The sequence below is a fragment of the Tripterygium wilfordii genome, chromosome 16 (assembly GCF_013401445.1).
Source record: "Tripterygium wilfordii isolate XIE 37 chromosome 16, ASM1340144v1, whole genome shotgun sequence".
NCBI lineage: Eukaryota > Viridiplantae > Streptophyta > Magnoliopsida > Celastrales > Celastraceae > Tripterygium > Tripterygium wilfordii.
Genome location: NC_052247.1, coordinates 3,530,705 through 3,550,714, shown reverse-complemented (window position 1 = coordinate 3,550,714; position 20,010 = coordinate 3,530,705). Strand labels below are relative to the sequence as shown.

General features: G+C 37.1%; 4 protein-coding genes across 5 annotated transcripts; 1 reads left to right on the top strand and 3 right to left on the bottom strand.

Moving 5' to 3' along the window:
- Nucleotides 1-554: 554 nt before the first annotated feature.
- On the top strand, nucleotides 555-2,520 carry LOC119981035 (T-complex protein 1 subunit delta-like). Its single transcript, XM_038823989.1, has one exon. It carries the CDS (start codon nucleotides 686-688, stop codon nucleotides 2,294-2,296), a length of 1,611 nt encoding a protein of 536 aa, XP_038679917.1. The 5' UTR covers nucleotides 555-685; the 3' UTR covers nucleotides 2,297-2,520.
- A 184-nt stretch (nucleotides 2,521-2,704) lies between these two features.
- Nucleotides 2,705-8,265, bottom strand: LOC119980681 (WAT1-related protein At3g18200). The gene is made up of 9 exons (XM_038823480.1): nucleotides 8,060-8,265; nucleotides 7,778-7,844; nucleotides 6,159-6,379; nucleotides 6,008-6,070; nucleotides 5,573-5,689; nucleotides 5,251-5,485; nucleotides 4,998-5,156; nucleotides 4,548-4,699; nucleotides 2,705-4,465 (listed from the first exon to the last, which is right to left on the bottom strand). The coding sequence occupies exons 1-9, from the start codon at nucleotides 8,263-8,265 to the stop codon at nucleotides 4,300-4,302; spliced, it is 1,386 nt and encodes a 461-aa protein (XP_038679408.1). The 3' UTR covers nucleotides 2,705-4,299.
- Nucleotides 7,976-14,276, bottom strand: LOC119980468 (probable protein phosphatase 2C 8). Of its 2 annotated transcripts, none has more exons than XM_038823171.1 (10): nucleotides 13,801-14,273; nucleotides 13,589-13,697; nucleotides 12,854-12,890; nucleotides 12,647-12,691; nucleotides 11,581-11,633; nucleotides 10,803-10,961; nucleotides 10,321-10,401; nucleotides 9,252-9,341; nucleotides 9,093-9,140; nucleotides 7,976-8,385 (listed from the first exon to the last, which is right to left on the bottom strand). In XM_038823171.1, exons 1-10 carry the CDS (start codon nucleotides 14,166-14,168, stop codon nucleotides 8,275-8,277), a joined length of 1,101 nt encoding a protein of 366 aa, XP_038679099.1. In that variant the 5' UTR covers nucleotides 14,169-14,273; the 3' UTR covers nucleotides 7,976-8,274. The 2 variants fall into 2 exon arrangements, with proteins under 2 accessions (XP_038679099.1, XP_038679100.1); XM_038823172.1 differs by lacking the exon at nucleotides 7,976-8,385 and adding an exon at nucleotides 8,394-9,009 and having other exon boundaries at nucleotides 13,801-14,276.
- Nucleotides 14,277-14,660: 384 nt separating this feature from the next.
- On the bottom strand, nucleotides 14,661-19,051 carry LOC119980399 (uncharacterized CRM domain-containing protein At3g25440, chloroplastic). The gene is made up of 4 exons (XM_038823082.1): nucleotides 18,860-19,051; nucleotides 18,108-18,444; nucleotides 15,961-16,368; nucleotides 14,661-15,290 (listed from the first exon to the last, which is right to left on the bottom strand). Exons 1-4 carry the CDS (start codon nucleotides 18,940-18,942, stop codon nucleotides 14,820-14,822), a joined length of 1,299 nt encoding a protein of 432 aa, XP_038679010.1. The 5' UTR covers nucleotides 18,943-19,051; the 3' UTR covers nucleotides 14,661-14,819.
- Nucleotides 19,052-20,010: the final 959 nt, after the last annotated feature.

Sequence of the window (20,010 nt, the reverse complement as noted above, 5' to 3'; positions counted from 1 at the left end):
GTTTCCGGTTTGGAAATGGTTGTACATTAAAATAAAAAATATTAAAAGTTAAATGATAAACAAGTATTGTTTTTATTTCTTTTTGAAAAAGGTTTAAAACCAATACTTCATTCCATAATAGTAAACGTTATATCTAATGTCACGTTAGCAGCTTAAAAATTCACAAACTCTAGTAGAGGAATTTCAAAACTGAAGAACAAATGTCGAACTAACATCGTAGAATACTGAAATGTACTCGAATAACCCTATCTCGAGATAAACTCAATACTTAATGGGTTTAGAAACGATTTTTCAACTATTTATGAAAATTAAAAATTAAATGGTAGACGAATATCCAAAGGGTTTGGTCATCCCGCTTCACTTGTATACATCTACTAGGGTTTCCGTAAATAACTGAAGAACAAATACCAAAATAACACCGTGGAATACTGAAATGTATCCGAATAACCCTGTCTCGGTTCCGATTTTAAAAATTTAAAAGGTTTTATCATTTAAGAAACTCATAGAAAATAAATAAATAAAAAGCCTATGGTATTCCCGCTTCCCTTGTATACACTATACATATCTACTAGGGTTTCCATACGCACTCCATCTCACACTTTCTCGATTCGTCGTCGAAGGTCCTTTCTTCTTACTTTTGTTCTGTCAGGTTACGGTTTTCTAGTTTTTGAATCACTACCATTCAATGGCGGTAGCACCTGCGATAGTCGCTCAGCCCAGCGCCTCCTCCAAGACTGAATCCTATATCGACAACAAGCGCAAGGAGGATATCCGTCAGGCCAACATCTTGGCGGCGCGTGCGGTGGCCGATGCGGTGCGGACCAGTCTTGGGCCCAAGGGTATGGACAAGATGATCTCCACTTCCAACGGCGAGGTCATCATCACCAACGACGGCGCCACCATACTCAACAAGATGGAGGTTCTCCAGCCCGCCGCGAAGATGCTCGTCGAGCTATCTAAGTCTCAGGACGCCACTGCTGGCGATGGTACCACCACTGTCGTTGTTATTGCCGGTGCCTTCCTCAAAGAGTGCTTCACTCTCCTTTCCCACGGAATTCACCCTACTGTTATATCAGATTCGCTCCACAAAGCCGCTACTAAGGCCGTCGATGTGCTTACTGCAATGGCTGTCCCCGTTGAGCTCTCCGATCGTGAATCGTTGGTTAAGTCTGCTAGCACTTCGTTGAACAGCAAGGTAGTGAGTCAGTACTCTACGCTTCTGGCTCCGCTTGCGGTGGACGCTGTTCTATCGGTGGTGGACCCTGAAAAGCCTGATTTGGTGGATCTGCGGGATATCAAGATCGTGAAGAAGCTGGGTGGGACTGTGGACGATACAGAGCTAGTTAAAGGGATGGTCTTTGATAAGAAGGCTAGTCATGCTGCTGGTGGGCCAACCCGCATGGAGAATGCCAAGATTGCAGTGATTCAGTTCCAGATTTCTCCCCCCAAGACTGATATTGAGCAGAGTATAATAGTTTCTGATTATACCCAGATGGATAGGATATTGAAGGAGGAAAGGAATTACATTTTGGGGATGATTAAGAAGATTAAGGCAACTGGGTGTAATGTTTTATTGATCCAGAAGAGTATTTTGAGGGATGCAGTCACTGATTTGTCACTCCATTATTTGGCTAAAGCTAAGATCTTGGTCGTTAAGGATGTGGAGCGTGATGAGATTGAGTTTATTACTAAGACTTTAGACTGCTTACCTATTGCCAATATTGAGCATTTCCGTGCTGAGAAGCTTGGGCAGGCTGCTCTTGTTGAGGAGGTTTCTCTGGGAGATGGGAAGATTGTAAAGATAACGGGGATTAAGGATATGGGAAGGACGACTACAGTGCTTGTCCGTGGGTCAAACCAGTTGGTTCTTGATGAGGCAGAGCGTAGTTTGCATGATGCTTTGTGTGTGGTTAGGTGTTTGGTGAACAAAAGGTTTTTGATTGCAGGCGGTGGTGCCCCAGAGATTGAGCTGTCAAGGCAGCTTGGTGCATGGTCGAAGGTGTTGCACGGAATGGAGGGATACTGTGTTAGATCCTTTGCAGAGGCGCTTGAGGTTATTCCTTATACTCTGGCTGAGAATGCTGGGTTGAACCCCATTGCTATTGTTACTGAGCTGAGGAACAGGCACGCACAAGGAGAGATCAATTCTGGTATCAATGTGAGGAAGGGTCAGATCACAAACATCTTGGAGGAGAATGTAGTGCAGCCGTTGCTTGTGAGCACAAGTGCTATTACACTGGCAACAGAGTGTGTGCGGATGATTTTGAAGATTGATGACATTGTTACCGTGAGGTAGATTTGAAATTGAATTGTGAAACTTGTGGTGTTTGTTAGTGATCTTATGTCCCTGTGTGTACTACATGGGGTGGTGGTCTATGCTGGTTAGTGTTGGTTAAGGAATTTTGTTGTTGCTGCATCTATTGCCTCGGTTTTTCTATGAGTTGGAGTATTGCCTGGTACTTTAGGGCTGTATTAATGTTTACTTATTTATATACATTTCCCTGAGTTTTCCTTTCCTTTAACTTATAGGTAATGTTAGGTGTCTTTGGTTATTTGATGATTTCTGTGGATTTGATTGGTATTAGTTTGTTTATGTGTATTTAAAGTTCTTTCAATGTTCTACGACAATCTGTGAGTTTATACCCCTTGTGCCGTACAATGAAACTTCATATTAGTTATTAATGGTCAGTATGATAATGAGTACATAAATCTTTCTAGAAGATGTATTGGATTTACAAGGCAGATGATTGGAGTTAAAATCACTTATTTGATTAAACTGGAGGAAAACTTTAGCTAAGACTCTTCTTACTGTTAGCTCCCCATGCCATTTAAAGTATTAAATAACATTGGAATTAGTTTAGTGGTCAATCTTTGTGAGTGTTCGCACGGGCGTGATTAAACCTGGCTTTGCTTTCGCTTTCATTATCTTTTGTTGCAGCTGAGTTTGTGCCTTCAGAATGATGCATCTCATTCTCATCTATGAGATCTATATTTTGTTTGTATTTTTTGGCTTTTTGCTGATCTTGGCTCAACGTGTAATGGTATGCAAATTGTGTTCCATGCCCCAATAAATCTCCATGCTTGTGAAGTGGTTGCTAGTTCCTTCTATTAGTAGCAAAGTTTTATTTTAAGCTTTGTTTGCTATTAAACTTTGTCATTTTGTTCCCACAATTAATCAGTGATATTTTTTTGAATGGCATGCAAAGTTGTAATTTTTAAGCCTCTATGTATTTTTGTGGCTGCACTGTTTTAAATTACAAAATTATAGAAGTATTCTTTCTCTCTGTGATTTCTTTTGAATTGGCAAAAAAAAGGCGGAAGCATCCATTTATGCCGCTGTCTCCTGTGCTAGATATATTAGCAAAGCCAGTTGGGTATGTGAGAAGCCTTCCATTTAGGCTGTGCTCTGTTAAACTCTATGAGGAATTATCTATTTGATCTGGCTGGCCGGCCGGCCTTATTAAACCTCCTTGTAAGTTGGACTACTAATTATATTGGTGATTAGGAGCACTAGACAGCTAACATGTAATTCTTGTTGCCTTGCTTTTCTTAGGATTGGAGGCTTTTCGGTGTGTGAGAAGTTTGGTCTTGTGTGAATATTGTAGATCATATGTTACTGTGTTTCCTAAAAAACTATGTTCTGAGATGGATACTTTTGAAGTTTTCAAAGACACTGGAGTCATTTCGTGAATTACTTGTGATTGTACTGAATTACAAATAAAAGATATGGATATGACTGAATGTTTGCAGTTTGTACTGGTTATGCATCTTCTTATAGTTGGTTGACAGTCCCTTTGGATAGGATGGGGGAAACTTACTATTGATGAACTGCATCATAGACATGGTCATATGAGCCCTTTCAATTTTTTTGGTAGGTAAGCGGGAGTGGGGGCTCGAACTCGAGATGAAACAATTAAGTAAACAAGATATTGGAATGCTTGGGGGCTTTGGTTGTCCAGGGAAATATATAGTGTAGTTTGACTTTAATGAGTTGCTGTACAATTCATGAAGCCACACTTTCAATGATCGGCTGTTTTCTGATACTCGGATTTCATGCCAACCGACAACATCAGACCTCCTCCTTCCATATGTCAATGAAAGGGGGGTTCATCTTCAATAATTTGGGGGGCAAAGTCAGCTTAGCTGACAATAATTCAAATTTACTTTGAAAAAATATATTGAATTTACATGTAAAAGATGTTGATTCATCCCAGTGCAGAAAACACTGTATCCTTACGTAGATCATTCATTTCAGCAGAAAATCTGAGCTCTCTTGTTTCTGTAAATCCAAACCCTATTTCATGGTATGTCTGATACAGTGTCAGTTCCTTTATCTGAAGCTTCATCATTCAGAAGGTGCTTTCTCAGTGTTTCTTCACTGTGTTGGTTTTCCATTCTTCTCTCTTCTTTCTTACCCCATAGAACTGAGTACAGGCCTATCATGATTAGAATTGCACCAATAACTCTGCAAAGAAAATGGTGAAGATTCATCAAAATAAGTCTTGTAGAAGTCTTAATTCTGATAATTGGAAATCAAGTGCATTTACCCTCCAGAGTATAGTTGATCTCCAAGAATCACAGATGCCATAAAAGCAACTAAAACTGTCTGCATAGGCTGGAAGACAGCAACAAATACAGGACCACCTTTGTGAATACACCAGGTTTGGAGAGAAATGACAATCCCAGATGCCACAATTCCCTGAATCAGTAAAACAGTTATTCGGTTAATTCTATGGAGGATTAATTCAAATGCAGCGGACATTGTGTTTTCTTATCGGACAGCTAAGTGAACGTAAATCTTAGGCCGAAATTCATACGGGCCTAGAAGTGGGGCTTAAAACTCACGAGATCAGGAAAATCTTAGGGAAATACTCCTAGTTGGTGAAATTCCCGACCTTAGCAACCAAAGCCCAGAGATACAACCAACTGAACTATGAACTATTACTATGTGGTTGAATGTTAAGAAGTTGCAGTAAGCACAAAGTTGAAGTTTTTACAGCATATAGAATAGTGAAAAGCTCTTCTCCTGACTTTATTATCCACCCATTCAGGTCATTTTCCACAAAGGCAGCAATGACTAAGAACTGGATCAATCCAAAAAAGCAGGTGAATGAAGTTAGTGTCAGTTTTGCTGGATACTTCCTCACCACTGGAGCCTGAAAAAAATTGTTATAAATCTTACATTAGCTCAAAAACTTCTAATTGAATCAATCTGCATCTGTTCACAAACAGTAGAATCAATGGACTAACCTGAAAGACCATCCAGCCTGCCCATGATAAGCAATGTCCAATCAAGTAAATGCAACCCCAGGTCCAGTTCTGCATTTTGTCTAAGGATAAACCTTCTTCTACTTCCCCTTGCTGTGACTGATGCAAAAGAGGAGGGCCTTTGTAGAGAGTAATTACAGTAGCACCTCCTACACTAGCAATGGTGCCTATAACTTTCGCCATTCCATCTCTGCTTCCAATGCTAACTTTCTCAATTCTGCGAAAACGAAAGAGATTGAAGTTAATGTTGATGTTCTCATCAAAGAATGCAAAGACAATGATTTAGAGTTAAAGAGCGAAATACCCAAGAGTGGAAGCCATGACAAAAGTGATTGCAGGAACTGAATTTTGCATTGCAGAAGCAAAAGTTGGAGATGAGTAGTACAAACCCAGCAGATAAAAACCTTGATTTGCTGTAATTCTACAACCACAGAGAATCTAAAAGTGAGAAACCAAAGCAGTGACATTTTTAAGTAAAACTGAGAACAACAGTTATAATCTGTAGGTATTGATAGTTGTGGATGCATTTTTGCATCCAAGGGATTGTCCGCTTTGGGGTACCCTCTACAAACATTCCTACCCTCCCCTCACGGTTTTTATTTCAGAGAATCATCATGCCTCCCCCACTTGAACCCATAACCTCTTTAGTTCGGGAAAGTGAGTACCCAAGTTACCAAGTAGTAGAAGTATACCTTGGACGCAAAAAATGCATCCACAATAGTTTATCTATGTTTCTTACCCTATGAATGCTAGGAGGAAGAATTGAACCAACAAAGAAAAAGTGAGAGGTGGTCTTTCCTTCCTGAAAAAGAAAACACAGATTCTTGAATGCCATCCCAAAACAAAGAACAAAACAAAATGAACAATGAACATATCAATTCAAGACTTACTTCTCTAGAAAATAAGCAAAAGGACCCAACAAAATCAGTGCAATTAAGTTCCTATAAACAGGATAAACAACTTTGCTGACACCAATGTTCAGTGCAACTCTAGAGACAATGTGAAAGCCAGCAAAACAGAACTGCAATGCAAGTAATGCCAGAAGAAGCTTAATTCTCTCAGTTGCCATAACTTTGCTTACTTTTTCTCTCTTAATTTCCCACTTTTGGTCCTTGAATAAAGTACAATGATCATATTGGTATATATATATATATACACACACACACAGAGACAAAGGGAGCATTATTGTGAGTGTATTATTTGACTGAACAGACAGCCTCAAGAACATATGGCAATTTGACCATTATTAGTTTATTACAAATTGCATTCATAACAGATAATATTCTTTGAATTGGAGAGAGCTTTAGATTCATGTAATCTCTCTTGAGTAGTTACATGAAATCTCAATTTTCTTAGTGACTTGAGTTTTGTTGGGGGAGACAAGGCTGAGTAGAACATGTTAGGCAGGTGGTTAGAGATTGGCCAACCTCATTTTCTTTTCATGGGTCAACATATAGTATAAAATCTCTTTTTACATTATTGGTCATGTTCATGAGTAGGACTATTGTCTCACACCATATATTACTACATGCATATCATTGTAATTCTTTCAAAGTTTAAAAGTTTCTATCAAAATTGAAATAGTAGTAATAGTGTTAATTTCTTGGGATAGTACAACTTTTTGTTAGTGAAAGATTGTCAATTTCCAACTCAGTCATCGAATGTTCAAATGTTCCAACTTGGGAATTCAAACCTGAAAAATTGTTTCAATATACATACGGGCAGATTTATCATTGTTCGGGTAGATTCTATATAGTGATTTTTTTTATGCCATGAGCAGTTTAACTGTCCGAATAGTTGAAAATATGTCTATAAGTGTGTATATTGGAATAATTTTCAATTTTGAGTTCTCAAGTTGGAACGTGATGATCGAGTTGAACCAAGTAAACTTTTCGGTGACCAAAAGTTGCATCACCTCTTAATTTCTCACTAAGTAGTTTTGTGATTTGTTAGAAGGAAAAGAATCAAAATGGCATGTGGTTCTCCTAATGATTTGGCTATAATATAAACTTTGTTGACAGACAAAAAGGATCTTAGTAGAAGCAAAGCACATGTAGACAATATAAAAAAGCTGTGATTTCTTAATGGGTTATGGATTAATTTTTATTTTTAAAAATAAAAATTAATTCTTTTGAATCCACCAAATCATAACCAAAACAATAGTTATGATTCATCATCATGGTTTACCTACATATAACTTCCTGTCAGGCTTTGTAGACTATCTTCTCAGTTGATTTGATCAGTCATTTTGGTTGAGCACATTTGAGACAAAAATCTAACATAAAACAACTTGTTTACATGTCTGATCTTTACAAAATCAACAACCAACTAGAAAATATTGGGATGACAAGTATCCCAAAAAACACTGTCACAAAGATGCTGTTAAAAAGGGTATCCAATATTAAACACAAATTGACTTGTTCAGAGTTAACTAATGAAAGATCATATCCTGCATCATGCATGAATCCTCCACATTGTTGGTACAACTAGGTTCATGACGACATTAAACCTGATCAGGAAAATGATACACACCCTTCTTACCATTCCAACTAGTAACTCGGGTGTATGACATTAAGCTTAAACAAAACTACAATTCAGGATTCACAGATTCCTTCAGTACCCTATGTGCAGTCACAAAGGGTTTTTTTTTTTTTTTTAAAAAAGGAACAATGATTTGGCTAACATGGGGTTGTCTCAATTTCATTACTTGTGCAGACAATTCTTATTTCTTAATTTTTTTAAAAAATCACTTGGGTGGAAAAAACACCCTTCAATTTCAAATATCAAACACCTTCTCTTTCTTAGCTTCCCAAGCAAATAGAAACTTAGGTCAATAGCATGCATGTCTCCAGGAAAGGAAAAAGGATAGAAATCTTGGTATCTTTTTACATTTTCTGCATATCCGTATAAACGGTGGGGATTCCCATAACCAACAAAAATCGAACTTCTACGAAATGGATCTAGCAGCAAGACATTCCTTCCGAGAAACACCAGCATCGTCTGAAATCAATCGCGCCTGAAGACAATGACAATTGCAGTGCAATTATCTTTGCACTGCCGCTCTCTCACAGCTTCTCTAATCAGACGACGGTTAACAGCTTTAACGGGCAAGCCCTCCTGTCAACAAGTATTTTTAGCCTTCTATATAATCATTTATTGAAGAATACAAAATGTTGTTGAAGGTCAATTGCGAATGTTCAACAGCATACATATACAATACACTACAAACTAACTTCCACATGTAAGCAACACCTGGGAATATCTGCCTTCCATCAGTACAAAAGAAATTTTATGATAATGCACAAACAACAACAAACTGTGTGAAACTGTGAATCAAATTCCATGGTTCAAGATGGACATAACAGGTAGAAATGATAAGATAGACTAGATACGATTCCCATGCCATCCAACCCATCAAAACAGAATTTCATTAAAAAGTAAAAAATCTAACCAACCAAATAAGCTTGAGACAGAGCTACAAACTATAACAGAATAATATATCATTAAACTAACCCAGAGGTGTTCCATGGGAACCATCTTCTTACGACTAACTACTGTGAGGACACATATTCTAGCATAGCTAGGAGATGATACTATCAGGGAAGGTTGTGGAAGCATCTTCACATTCACTTAACCAGACCAAAAACCAGTAAAACAAAAAATGTCCAGTACCAGTTGTGTTAAACAATGACAAAGGGACCAACAGAGAGGCAGGCTGCTACACAGTTCAAATTATTCTATCTGCATGAAAGCAATAACAAAGGGACCAATTCATGCCACGCAAGAACTTAAAGTTAGTTATTCCCGAAAATGTTTGCTCTAACCTTCAATAATTTCTGAACAAATTCAACAGCGTCACTAGGTCCAAATACCTGAAGCAAAAAAAAAATATCAATCTCATAACCACCACAAGACCCAAACAAGATACAACAATAAAACCTGGATTAATATTACATGATGTTTTTTCTAATAATAGTACATACCCCCCAGAGGCCATCGCAACCAAGAATTATGAAGTGCTCCTTCTCTGTAAGATCAAAAGAATGAATATCTGGAGTTGCAACCACCCCTACCTGGAAATTTGCAGTCATCTTTCAGATCCATGTCATTGCAAACTTAAACTGGATTTGTAAATTATTTAGCCATTTGTCAACTTTAACCATAAAATAATAGGAGGAAAGGATACAACAAGACACCTAAAACCTAAAGGGTTTAACTGAAAGCTGATTTTGGAGCAAGTTTCAGATTCATATGCAATGTAGGACAACAAATGAAAACAAGTCCATGCTCAAGTAGCTAATCATCATCATCCAAGCCTTTATCCCAACAGTTTGGGATAAAAGCTACATAAATCTCTAGGAAAATCAACAAGAATCCATTATGTGTATTCATTTCCGCCATTCAATTCTATCTAGCATCATACTTTCTTCCACTCCTCTTGAATTCATATCCCTTCTTACTACTTCAAGCCATGTCTTTCTAGTTATTTCTCTTTGTTGTGTACTTCCTCCTATACAAATTCCCTCGATTGTTCTCACCGCCGCACTGCTATCTTGACGTTATACATGTTCATACCATCTTAAACGGTATTCTCGCAACTTATCTTCAATTGGCGCTACTCATACCTTAGCTCTAATAATCTAATTTCTTATCCTAGATTCCCTCGTGAGGCCACAAATCCAAAGAAGCATTCACATTTCTACTACACACATTTTTTGATACATTGTCTCTTAATAGCCCAACACTCAAAACCACATAGCAGTTCCGGTGGTGAGCTAAACAGGGATGAGTAATAATGTGATGCTACAAGATAGTTATTGTCCAACATCGTATTACATTTCCAGCATTCTAGAAAGGCCAGTTTCAACCATCCCATAACCCAAAGCTACAAATGTCATAATAAAAGAAATTATCCTGAATGCTCTCAATATTAAACAAATGGGAATGAGACGTGATTTCTGTCCTATCAAGACACAGTTACATGAACTTTTAGGTCAGAAGACAAAGGAAACATGAAACACATACAAGAACTGCACAAACAGAGAAACAAACCTTCTTGAATTGGCGATCACCAAAAGCCCGAGAAACTTCAAGGCGCCCCTGTAATCGTCCATTTGTCACAGTCCCGCCAGCCTGAAGATAGTTAAACATGTTTTCCAATGAATCATAAAGGTTTGAAGGGCATAAACGACTCAAAAATATGATTCAGAAAATAAAACATATATCAGTAACAAATTGGAATGCAATGACTGGAGATTCCTTGAGATGGAATATCACACTTCATCTTGACAGTCCAGCTTAAAATACCGTCCTTAGCTTTTATTAGATTAAGCATGGTCCCCATCACTCTTTTTATTAACCAACAATGTTTAAAAAATAGCTCCATTTACATATTCGAAAGAGTGGAGCATAAAACTACTTAACAGGAGTGAGCATCCAATTAAAACTACTTAATATGCATCGGTATGCAAATAAGAAATAACAAGTAAACAATAAACAGAACAGGATATGACCTTGAGTATGATCACCCTTACCTTCAGAATGCGAGTGCGTTCTTGTGGAAAGATGGCTTTGTGTTCTCTTGTTAAAACAATGGCCTTCAATGGACTAGCTCCGTCAGAATGATTCAGTCCATCAGAAGCAAAAGATCGTGCTAACACTGCTTTTGCATCCCCAATATTAGCAATAAAAACCTAAACACAACATCGCGAGACATAAGCTCATCGAAAAGCCAAAAGGATAAACATATTTAGAGTATAATCAAGAGCTAAATTGATAGCTAATATTGCATCTACATCAACCCTCAGAATCATCCATATCTGCCCCTTTCCAGTTCCCCTATTTACTCCGAAGAACCACGATTTTCAAGATCATCCTGATAAGAAGTACTCAATGTAACTGATTTCTTTTCTTTTCGTTTTCTCTTACGAAGTTCAACAACTCACTCATCACAAAGCTAGGAGACAAACAAATTGTTCTGATTCCATCACGAGAATTTTACCTGTTAGAAGAGAAGCTCACCTATAACTTCCAGAAAGGGTCAAATTTAAAGAACTCCAAAGAAACAAAAAAAAATCCATCAATAACTACATGTTAAAAGAATTTCGAGCAGAAAATGATAGGATGAGTCGGTGACAAAGATAAAAGCAATAATGCCACCAGAAATCCAGTCACAATGCACCACTGCTGAATGCATCCTAAGCACATATCTTATATAAAGAAGAGAATTCCCAAGCATTTTCACTAATTGAAACATTATTATATTCAAAACTAAAATGAAATAAAAAAAAAATAGAAGAGTTGCAAGCTTACTTTTCGTCCCAATACCCAAACACAGACAGCTGTTGCACCATCCAGCCAAGCCCCTGATAACAAGGTACATAATATCAAATTGTCAAAGAAAATTATTTAAATACAGCTAATAAATTAGTTAATATTCAACTCTATTTTTGTAATAGTAAACTAAAAAAAGGGGAAAAACTAGAAGTCATGGGTAGTAAAATAATTATAAATATTATAGCCAGTAAGAGTACAAATTAGTTGAGCACTTTTTGATTGAGATGTCAAAAATCCTACATTGAAAAGTTGAACAAAGGTAGACCTCTTTGTATAACATCACAGGAATCGTTATCTTGACAGCTCCAAGGACTTGCCAAGCCTGTCAAGCCAACCTATGGTACTAATTTGATTCAATCCTTTTCATGACTCATGAGCTTGAGTATAACGTCCTGATATCTAAAATACAAATCGTAGGGTCCCAGACAAACACACCACAGCAAATTCTATAGTGCAACTATCCATGAAAGATAATATAATATTTCACCTTGGGCTCGAGGGGACAGGACGATTGACAGTGGAAGGGATACAATATTAATTCTATTTACATTTTAAGATCATAAGTAGTCACACTGACTTCCAAGAACATGGAAATATAAAAAATTTAACTTATCTCGAATAAAATAGATATAAACAGGTCAATTCAGAATGAAAACTTCTTAGAGTTACCCTTATATTGCCAAATATATTATGAGCACCATATTAGGTCTCTAGTTACAGTTAATTGTTCTTGACATAAAATTTCCAATTGATTATTAGTAGTTTGTAAATATAGGCATCACAAAACTAAATGACAAACAACCTATCCTCATTGAAAACTGAATTGGAAGAATAAAATTAGTATTCCATAGCCATGCATTAACCATTGGTAACATAATTACATGAGCCGACATCCTATCCAAACAAAAAGCTACACGAAACAAACATAATTTGTAGGCTGTAGCTCTGGAAAGGAAAATCTAGATAATGCATTGGAAATTCATCAATGCCATTTCCAAAAGCATTAGAATTGAAACCACTGATCAAGATAGCAAATCCATACCCGAGACACTTTGTTGAAGAAGTGACTCATCAGTTTTCCGAAACCCTGAATTTGGACCAAGAAACAATGCATCATAACGAGCTACGAAGACAAATAGAAACGATGTTGCAACGAACACATGATAGTTCATAATTTTTATCATCACTAGGTGTCTAGGTGAGCAGCATGTGATATGCCCAATAAGTGATGCAGAAAACAAACTCATACCATCAAGTATGGCCTTCTTGGCAGCTTTAACATCCAACTGCACCATCATGAAACACAACACAATTAATACAATCCAAACAAGTCGAATATAGCTTTAGAAAGCAAGGTCACCTGTTTCAACAGGAAAAAAAAAAAGTGCACATAACATCTGATATTTTAAATAAGCAACCAAACTTATTAATAGTCACAAACAAGCTACAAGCCAAATAAGGTTATAGAAGTCACGCATTAGCAATCCTGAAGGACCTGAACCAACTTAGCATCAATGCATTAAAGATTGTGATAACTAGACAAGTCCAAAGCACAGACATATACCTGGATCACATGCTTACACACCTTCAATGATTCATCATCATCATTATCCGAATCTTTATCCCAAAAGTTTGGGGTCGGCTACATGAGTTTATGAGAAAATAACGGGAACTCACTACGTGTATTGGTTTCCGCAATTAATTTCTACCTAGGTTCAAATTTTAATGTGGTTTATGAAAAATGTCAACGAGGAGCTAATAGGCCTTTTGAATTTTAGATACTTGAAAATAGTTAGATAACTTCTTCCTATCTACCCTTATGGCAATAAACTACTTTATTCATTAGTCACAAATAAAATAGTTTGATTGCTCAAGAAACAGAATGCAAGAGAACCAACAAAACCACAACGTCACCCATAAATCCAGATTCAAGCAGATGCATCACTAAAGCAACAAACACAAGATTAGACCAAGCAAAACAGACCAACTCACGTGGTAAGCCAGCTGACAGAACATTCTCGTGCAAATGCTTCTGGGCATACTCCGCAGCTAACCGACCTCCATGCCCATCATATATCGCAAAATGCGCACACCTTTAGACACCATCAAACCTCAGAATATGTCAAATAAAATCTCCAAAACAAAAGAACAAGAAAAACGTAAACCTTTTCAAATATTTTTCAATTAAAAAAAAACCTCAATTTGCCTGGAGAACCGAGACTAGCGTCCAAAAGCACCACCCAAGCATCTTCCATGGAGTGCCTTAACCCCTTATCTTCAGCGGCATCCGCTTCAATCTCCAAGCTCGTCTCCTTCTTCATATCTTCCTCCGCACATTCATTTCGCTCGCCCCTTTCACTTGATCCCTCTCCCAGAAATTTCCCATCTTTCACATCCGAATCACTCTTCTCAGCCGCGTTTTCCGCGTGGACTCTCGGCTTCTTAACAGCCGCCAAATCGGGGTTCTCAGATTCCGCTTCTCGCTTGCGGTTAAGCTCCATGTCTTGCGGTGGGTTTTCATCACTCTCGGCAAGACGATTGACCGTGCTTTCTGTTTCCCTCATTTTCGATTGCACCGTTTCGTTGAACAATCACTATTGAAGTTGTCTTTCTTTCAGAGGTAAAACGCCAACGATTTAAAAGTTAAAACCCTAACATCGCGAAGACGGATTGTTTTGCAACGCCGTAACGGTCATTTCGCATTTTAAATTAGTTTATTTGTCAATAAGATACTTATATCCCAAAACTCCCTCCCGTTGTCTGACCCAAATTAGATCAAGTTTGAACATAAATTATATATCTAATATCTAAGTCCAAACACAAAATATTATCTGATTTACTTGTCTGAACCCTAACTAATATTAGATTATTATCCGATTTATTTATCTGGATTTAGACTAATCCAGATATGATCAATTAAGTACGTCCGAAATCCAATCCGAAATTAGGATCCAGACATATAAATATTTCATAAACATGTGTTGTTTTCCAACCCATAACCTATTTTCTTACCACCCCTACTTTTATCTGTCAAATGAAAGAAAAAAGAAAATCCATTCGACCTCTAAAACCATTTAAAATAACATAAATTAAAACCAAACAGATTTTCAACTCTATATGGAGAGGTTTCTCATTACCCTTCTCATAAAGCTCTTAAATCTATGGTATATCCATGGTCTAACAGTAACAAGTCTGGCAAATCCTTCTCAAGGCATTCAAAGTCGAATCATATTATTTTTGTTTCTCTGTCTTACAAAATCTAGTTCATCAACTTGCAATCTACTCTGAAACATTGATGATGAACCCAAGCCTCCGGAGCTCGTTAGCGTCGTAGACACACCATCTTCGCATTCTCCATTAAAATTCGATGCACTGTTATCTTCAGATTCATCTTCTAAATCTGACTCGCTTTCGGTTAAACCCTCATCTTTGGAATTATCTTCCATCTCTAAAAGACCTGAAAAACCATTGTAAGCTGATTTGTGGTCTTCCTTTTCGAGCATGTTAGCTTTCCCAGATTCATTGATGCCTTTTTTTGGACTGTCCAAGATGGAGATGGGGTTCCGAGTATTTGGATCGCCATAAAGTGCAATGTGCCTGTAGTAGAGCTCCAATTCCTTTTCCGCAATAGCAATGAAGCGCCTCACAGATTCAAGTGATTGCCCATACTTCGACTTTTGGAGTGCCTGAAAATAGAAGGGAAAAAAAACTAGTTTTATATCAGATAACAAGAAGTGATGAAAAGATTTTAATGCCATCCTCCATAACATCGACAACGATAACCGTAAAGGAAAAAAAAATCAAGGAAAGTGTTCCATACAGATCCTACTTCACTTTCCTACAAATAATCCTCCCTCCTTATAAATTTTTAACTCAACTAAGACTCAATCCTCAAAATAGTAGTGGGTGGTTCTATTGAAAAAGCAAATTTAGTAGCATGTCAGACCATATCAGATCATCCTTAGCCTACAGGTTAACATTGCACAAGTTCCACATGTTATTTAACACCGCCTATGAGTTACTGAATATGACATCTCAACTTGCAACCATCTCCGGCATCTGCTTAGTCACTATTTGGTGCTTGAAGTTGAAGAATCTTTTCCTATAAGTTGCATAGTGAAGCATATTTAACTCGATTTTCCAACTTAACAGAAAATGGAACACAGTTGTTTTCAGCTCTATAAACCAAACACATCATTGTCACAAAAAAATTAAAAGAAGGATTGAAAACTGTTTTCAGAAAACAAAACTGAAATAAAAAATTAGAGAATTTCGTCAAACTAACTCTTAATGTTTGTGTTCAAGAAACAAAAAGATATGAAGCAATTGAAAAAGATTACAAGTTGGAAGTAGAACCTTTCTTTTTGACAATGTATCAATGGGTGACATATCTTGTGATTCTGGCTGCACGTAATCCTTTCCGCGATAAAATATTATGGTGTCCTCACCAATAATCTGAATGGGGATGCCACCGCTTAATCTCGCAATTTCCTCAGCATACCCATGTACTTGTCCAGGTTTACAGGGCTTGCAAATGACTTTAACAGTTTCATGTTTCTTCCAATGCATATGCATATTAAGAATGACACCTCCAAATATTCCTCGTCTGCCAATTGGCACATAATTCGACCTCTTCTGGGCCATCCTTTTCAAATAAAACCGTTCCTCACCAGTAAGCACATGTGGTTTAACAACAGGACCTTGAGCTTTAGGAACTTCATACAGCTTGAGTTTTTCAATTAGTAAGGCTTCCTTAATTTTGGCCTGAGATAATGGGGAAAGCAACATAAAGGCAATTAAACAAGGTATAGGGCTTCAAACAATAACTGGAATTATGAAGTACTTCACAGCGTCAGTAATCAGGTCGAGAACACCAAAACATTCTATAGATTGTCTTCAGATGCATATACAGTTAAGAAAGTGAATTATCCCTGTATATTTAAAAATACAAAGATTGTTTTTCAAAGCAGCTCCCTGCCATCGATCCTATGTATTTTGTTGTTGGGTATTTATCATTTCATTAGTGCAAACAGCAAGGATAATTCATAATCCTGTACCTATTTTCAAATCGATCGATAATCGTCTTTCAATGAAAAAAAATCATAAAGCAATGGAAAGAAGAAAAAAAAAACATTACATAAAACATACAATTATGGGATTCTTAACCAGATCCTCAACAAAAATATACAATTTTTGCATTGTATGTTGACCAAAGTTTATGTAGCCAATGGCAATATCAACAAATCCTGAGATCAACAATTTTTTTCTTGCAAAGAAATTTCCTTCCATTTTCATCAGGCATTCTGCTCCACATAGAATCAGAGAGAATCAGTTATGAGGCTCTTAATCGACATTGACTACTATGTCCATTTCTTACATAAAATTTCAAAGCCTAAGTAGGCGACCGAGAAAAGGAGAAATTGAAAAAGACAATTGATAGGGTGTACCATGTACATTACTTTTTGTGGATGATGCTATTGTTTTCTTTCCTTCCTGTCCTTAACAATTCAATGTTGTGACCATACAAAGCACGAGAAATTCTGCAGATGGTGAGATACTTCCCCTTTTGGAGAAAAGCACCTCACCTCACCTCTTACTTTTTTGGTGATATATTATTTCTGAAAATTTTCTGAATGACTATTTAAGAGCTGTATCAGTCTATGAAATACTTTTATTTCCTGCAGTATGAAACAGGCGCTAATGTCCTCTTACATAATTATTTAAACTTTTCCTGATCCATGTCCATGGGTATCAACAAATTCAAGTAATGGATTCTAAATAATTTCTTTTATAGATTCATGTAATCAACCCCCAAACGGTTTGGGACAAGGCTCGGAAGATGATGATGACGACATCCTATGAGTATCAATACTTTAAAAATAAGAATAGAGATCTTCAACAGCTAGTAACATTTGCAGGGAAAAAGAGAAAAGGAGATGACAAGGTGTTTCAAAGCAAGATAGGAAATATAAAAGGAGAAAATAATATTTCATCCCGTTTTCAGAGGGATGCGAGTGTTGGGGGAAAGCAAAAGCCATCTTATCATGGGCAATTAGGCTGCTGATGAAACAGAAGTAACTTCTCCTTGACCAGTGCCAGACAGAAATTCCGAAGTATAACTCTCAGCAGCCGGAAAAATGCAGATTAACTTTACCTAAAAGATTGATGTGATGCTTTCCTCAATAAGACTGATATAACAATGCCATCTGTTCTTCTAAAACATACTCAACTTCCAATCAACTGAATGACAAAAACCACTGCACTAAAATGATACTCTAAAATGCCTTAGAATCTGCAATATCACCGGAAGACTGTCAAATACTAACACTATGGGTCCATTTCCAACAAGAAATGCAAGGCCTACCACCTACCCACACAAACAACATAAATATACTATCACCTAGATTAAAAAAAGACTTACTTTGACAAATGCAATTCTTCCAACCTATACCAACATTCACAAGTAGAACATATACCAACAAAGCAGGTCAGATATGACTAACCCTCTCAAGCTTGTACTTGATTCTCTCCTCTGCATTAGCGAACTTCTGCTTCTTCTTTCCCTTAATGTTAAGCTTGCGTGGGTCCGTCTTATTAGCTGCCTTTCTCTTATGCTTCTCTCTCAACTTCTGCATTTTAAACCTTTTTTTTGTCTGCCATTTCTCCTTCTTTGGAGGATCGACCTCATGAGTTTCAAACTTGGGTTTCCCTTGTGATATCACCAGGTTCACCGAACCATGGCTTAAGTTTCTAAAACCCCATAAAGGCTTTGATACACTGAGTGGAGCAGTGGAGTGTCTAGGTTGCGAGAGAATTGATGCTTGGGTATAAGAAATCAACCTGATTAAAAGAAACGAGAAAGAGAAACAACAGCCACATGGTGGAAACCAATTCATGAGTAAATGAAAACAAGACACAAAACAAGTATCCAAATTTTCTTATACATTTCCTCCTATTTCCCTCTTATACGTATTGTTAAATCATCTAAAGCCAGTTTAAATCCCAAATTCAAGTTCCTGTTCGTCAGATTGTGTCTTTACTTCGAAAGGATGCAAATGATTTCTGGGGTGCAATTAGAGGAAGAGAGAGTCGTTTTATTGACATAGGCACACTTGATTCACCCAAAATTCATGCGTCTCCATGATTAATATTCTACAATCCAGGTAATTTCCTTTTTTCCTTTCAAACCGAAACAATGGTTTAACGATGTGTACATATAAATCCCCATATTTAGAGAGTGAGGAAAAGAAAGTACCTGAGGGAGGAAGGAACGGAAGTCGACTCTTTCAGAAGCGAAGAACCTCTTCGAAGGCCGGCACGGAGACAAGCAACTGCCATTTGAATCACAACTCAATTTTCTTGATTCCTAAACATCATAGAAGTTACAGAGGGTCAGAGAGAGCAAAGTGGAACACGGTGACAATTGCTCGCTACCTCGCTGGCCCGGGCCGGGTGGTAGGGAAATTACCATGTTGATTGATAGTTGGATTTACCATACCACCCCTCACTACAAGACTAGCCGGTGGGTACCCCGTACCCGCTCAAATTAGACGGGTATGTCTCTTTAGAGTGTGTTTGGATTGAGGGATTTAGGGGGAAGGGAGGGGAAGGGGGATTATTTTTCCCTCTCCCATTTTTGATCGATAAAAAAGGATGAAAAGAAAATTTGTTTAATTTACTAATTTATCCTTATTTTTATGTTAAAATATTATGTACAAGGGTGAAATAGATATTTAACTTATAAATGACTTAATTAGTAATCTCTTCCCTCCAAAATGACTCCATTTTGGAGAGAAAGAATTTTTACAAAAATTTAATGAAATCTTCCTCCCAAATCCCCTCAAATTCCTCCCCTTAATTTTTAATAAACTATCCAAATAAGAGAATTGAAAGGAAACTCTATTTCCCTTCCTTTCCCTTCTCTCCAAATCCCTCCATCCAAACACACTCTTAGTGAATGGTAGGGATGAGTATGGAGTACTTTTATAAGAAAAAACAACGAGTTCGGATATTGAAATTAGTTTGTAGAAATCCAGCCCGCTCGGTATTGATATAATTTTAATTATGTATATATTACTGATAATATTTATATTTTACTTTTATATATATTACTTATTTCATAAATTGTGATTGTTATTATTGGTAGAGACAAGGGTGAAAGGGCTAGATTCCTACCTGATGAGTTCAAAGATGCTGTAAGTGATTAAAATACTTGTTTGATATTATAGAGGTGTTTGTACCAAAACTAAATTGTACGCATCAACTAACATGTGATAAGGCGGACCCCATAATCTGCAAAAAACGATCAATCTCTTGGTGACACGTGGCGGAGTTATGAAATTGTTTATACTAACGTTTGTTCATTTTGCAGAATTTTAATTGATTGTTGGCATGAAATATAGGGTT

Coding starts and splice junctions, on each gene's coding strand:
- LOC119981035 (XM_038823989.1), top strand. CDS start 686: ATGGCGGTAGCACCTGCGATAGTCGCTCAGCCCAGCGCCTCCTCCAAG.
- LOC119980681 (XM_038823480.1), bottom strand. CDS start 8,265: ATGCTGGTGTTTCTCGGAAGGAATGTCTTGCTGCTAGATCCATTTCGT. Junction 7,845..8,059: donor GGGAAGCTAAGAAAGAGAAG/GTGTTTGATATT, acceptor GTTTTGTTTAAG/CTTAATGTCATACACCCGAG. Junction 4,466..4,547: donor GATCAACTATACTCTGGAGG/GTAAATGCACTT, acceptor TTTTCTTTGCAG/AGTTATTGGTGCAATTCTAA.
- LOC119980468 (XM_038823171.1), bottom strand. CDS start 14,168: ATGAGGGAAACAGAAAGCACGGTCAATCGTCTTGCCGAGAGTGATGAA. Junction 10,962..11,580: donor TTTGGGTATTGGGACGAAAA/GTAAGCTTGCAA, acceptor TGTTGTGTTTAG/GTTTTTATTGCTAATATTGG. Junction 10,402..10,802: donor AACGCACTCGCATTCTGAAG/GTAAGGGTGATC, acceptor AACTATCTTCAG/GCTGGCGGGACTGTGACAAA.
- LOC119980399 (XM_038823082.1), bottom strand. CDS start 18,942: ATGGCAGTTGCTTGTCTCCGTGCCGGCCTTCGAAGAGGTTCTTCGCTT. Junction 18,445..18,859: donor TCCGTTCCTTCCTCCCTCAG/GTACTTTCTTTT, acceptor TCTTTTAATCAG/GTTGATTTCTTATACCCAAG. Junction 15,291..15,960: donor ATACATTGTCAAAAAGAAAG/GTTCTACTTCCA, acceptor TTCTATTTTCAG/GCACTCCAAAAGTCGAAGTA.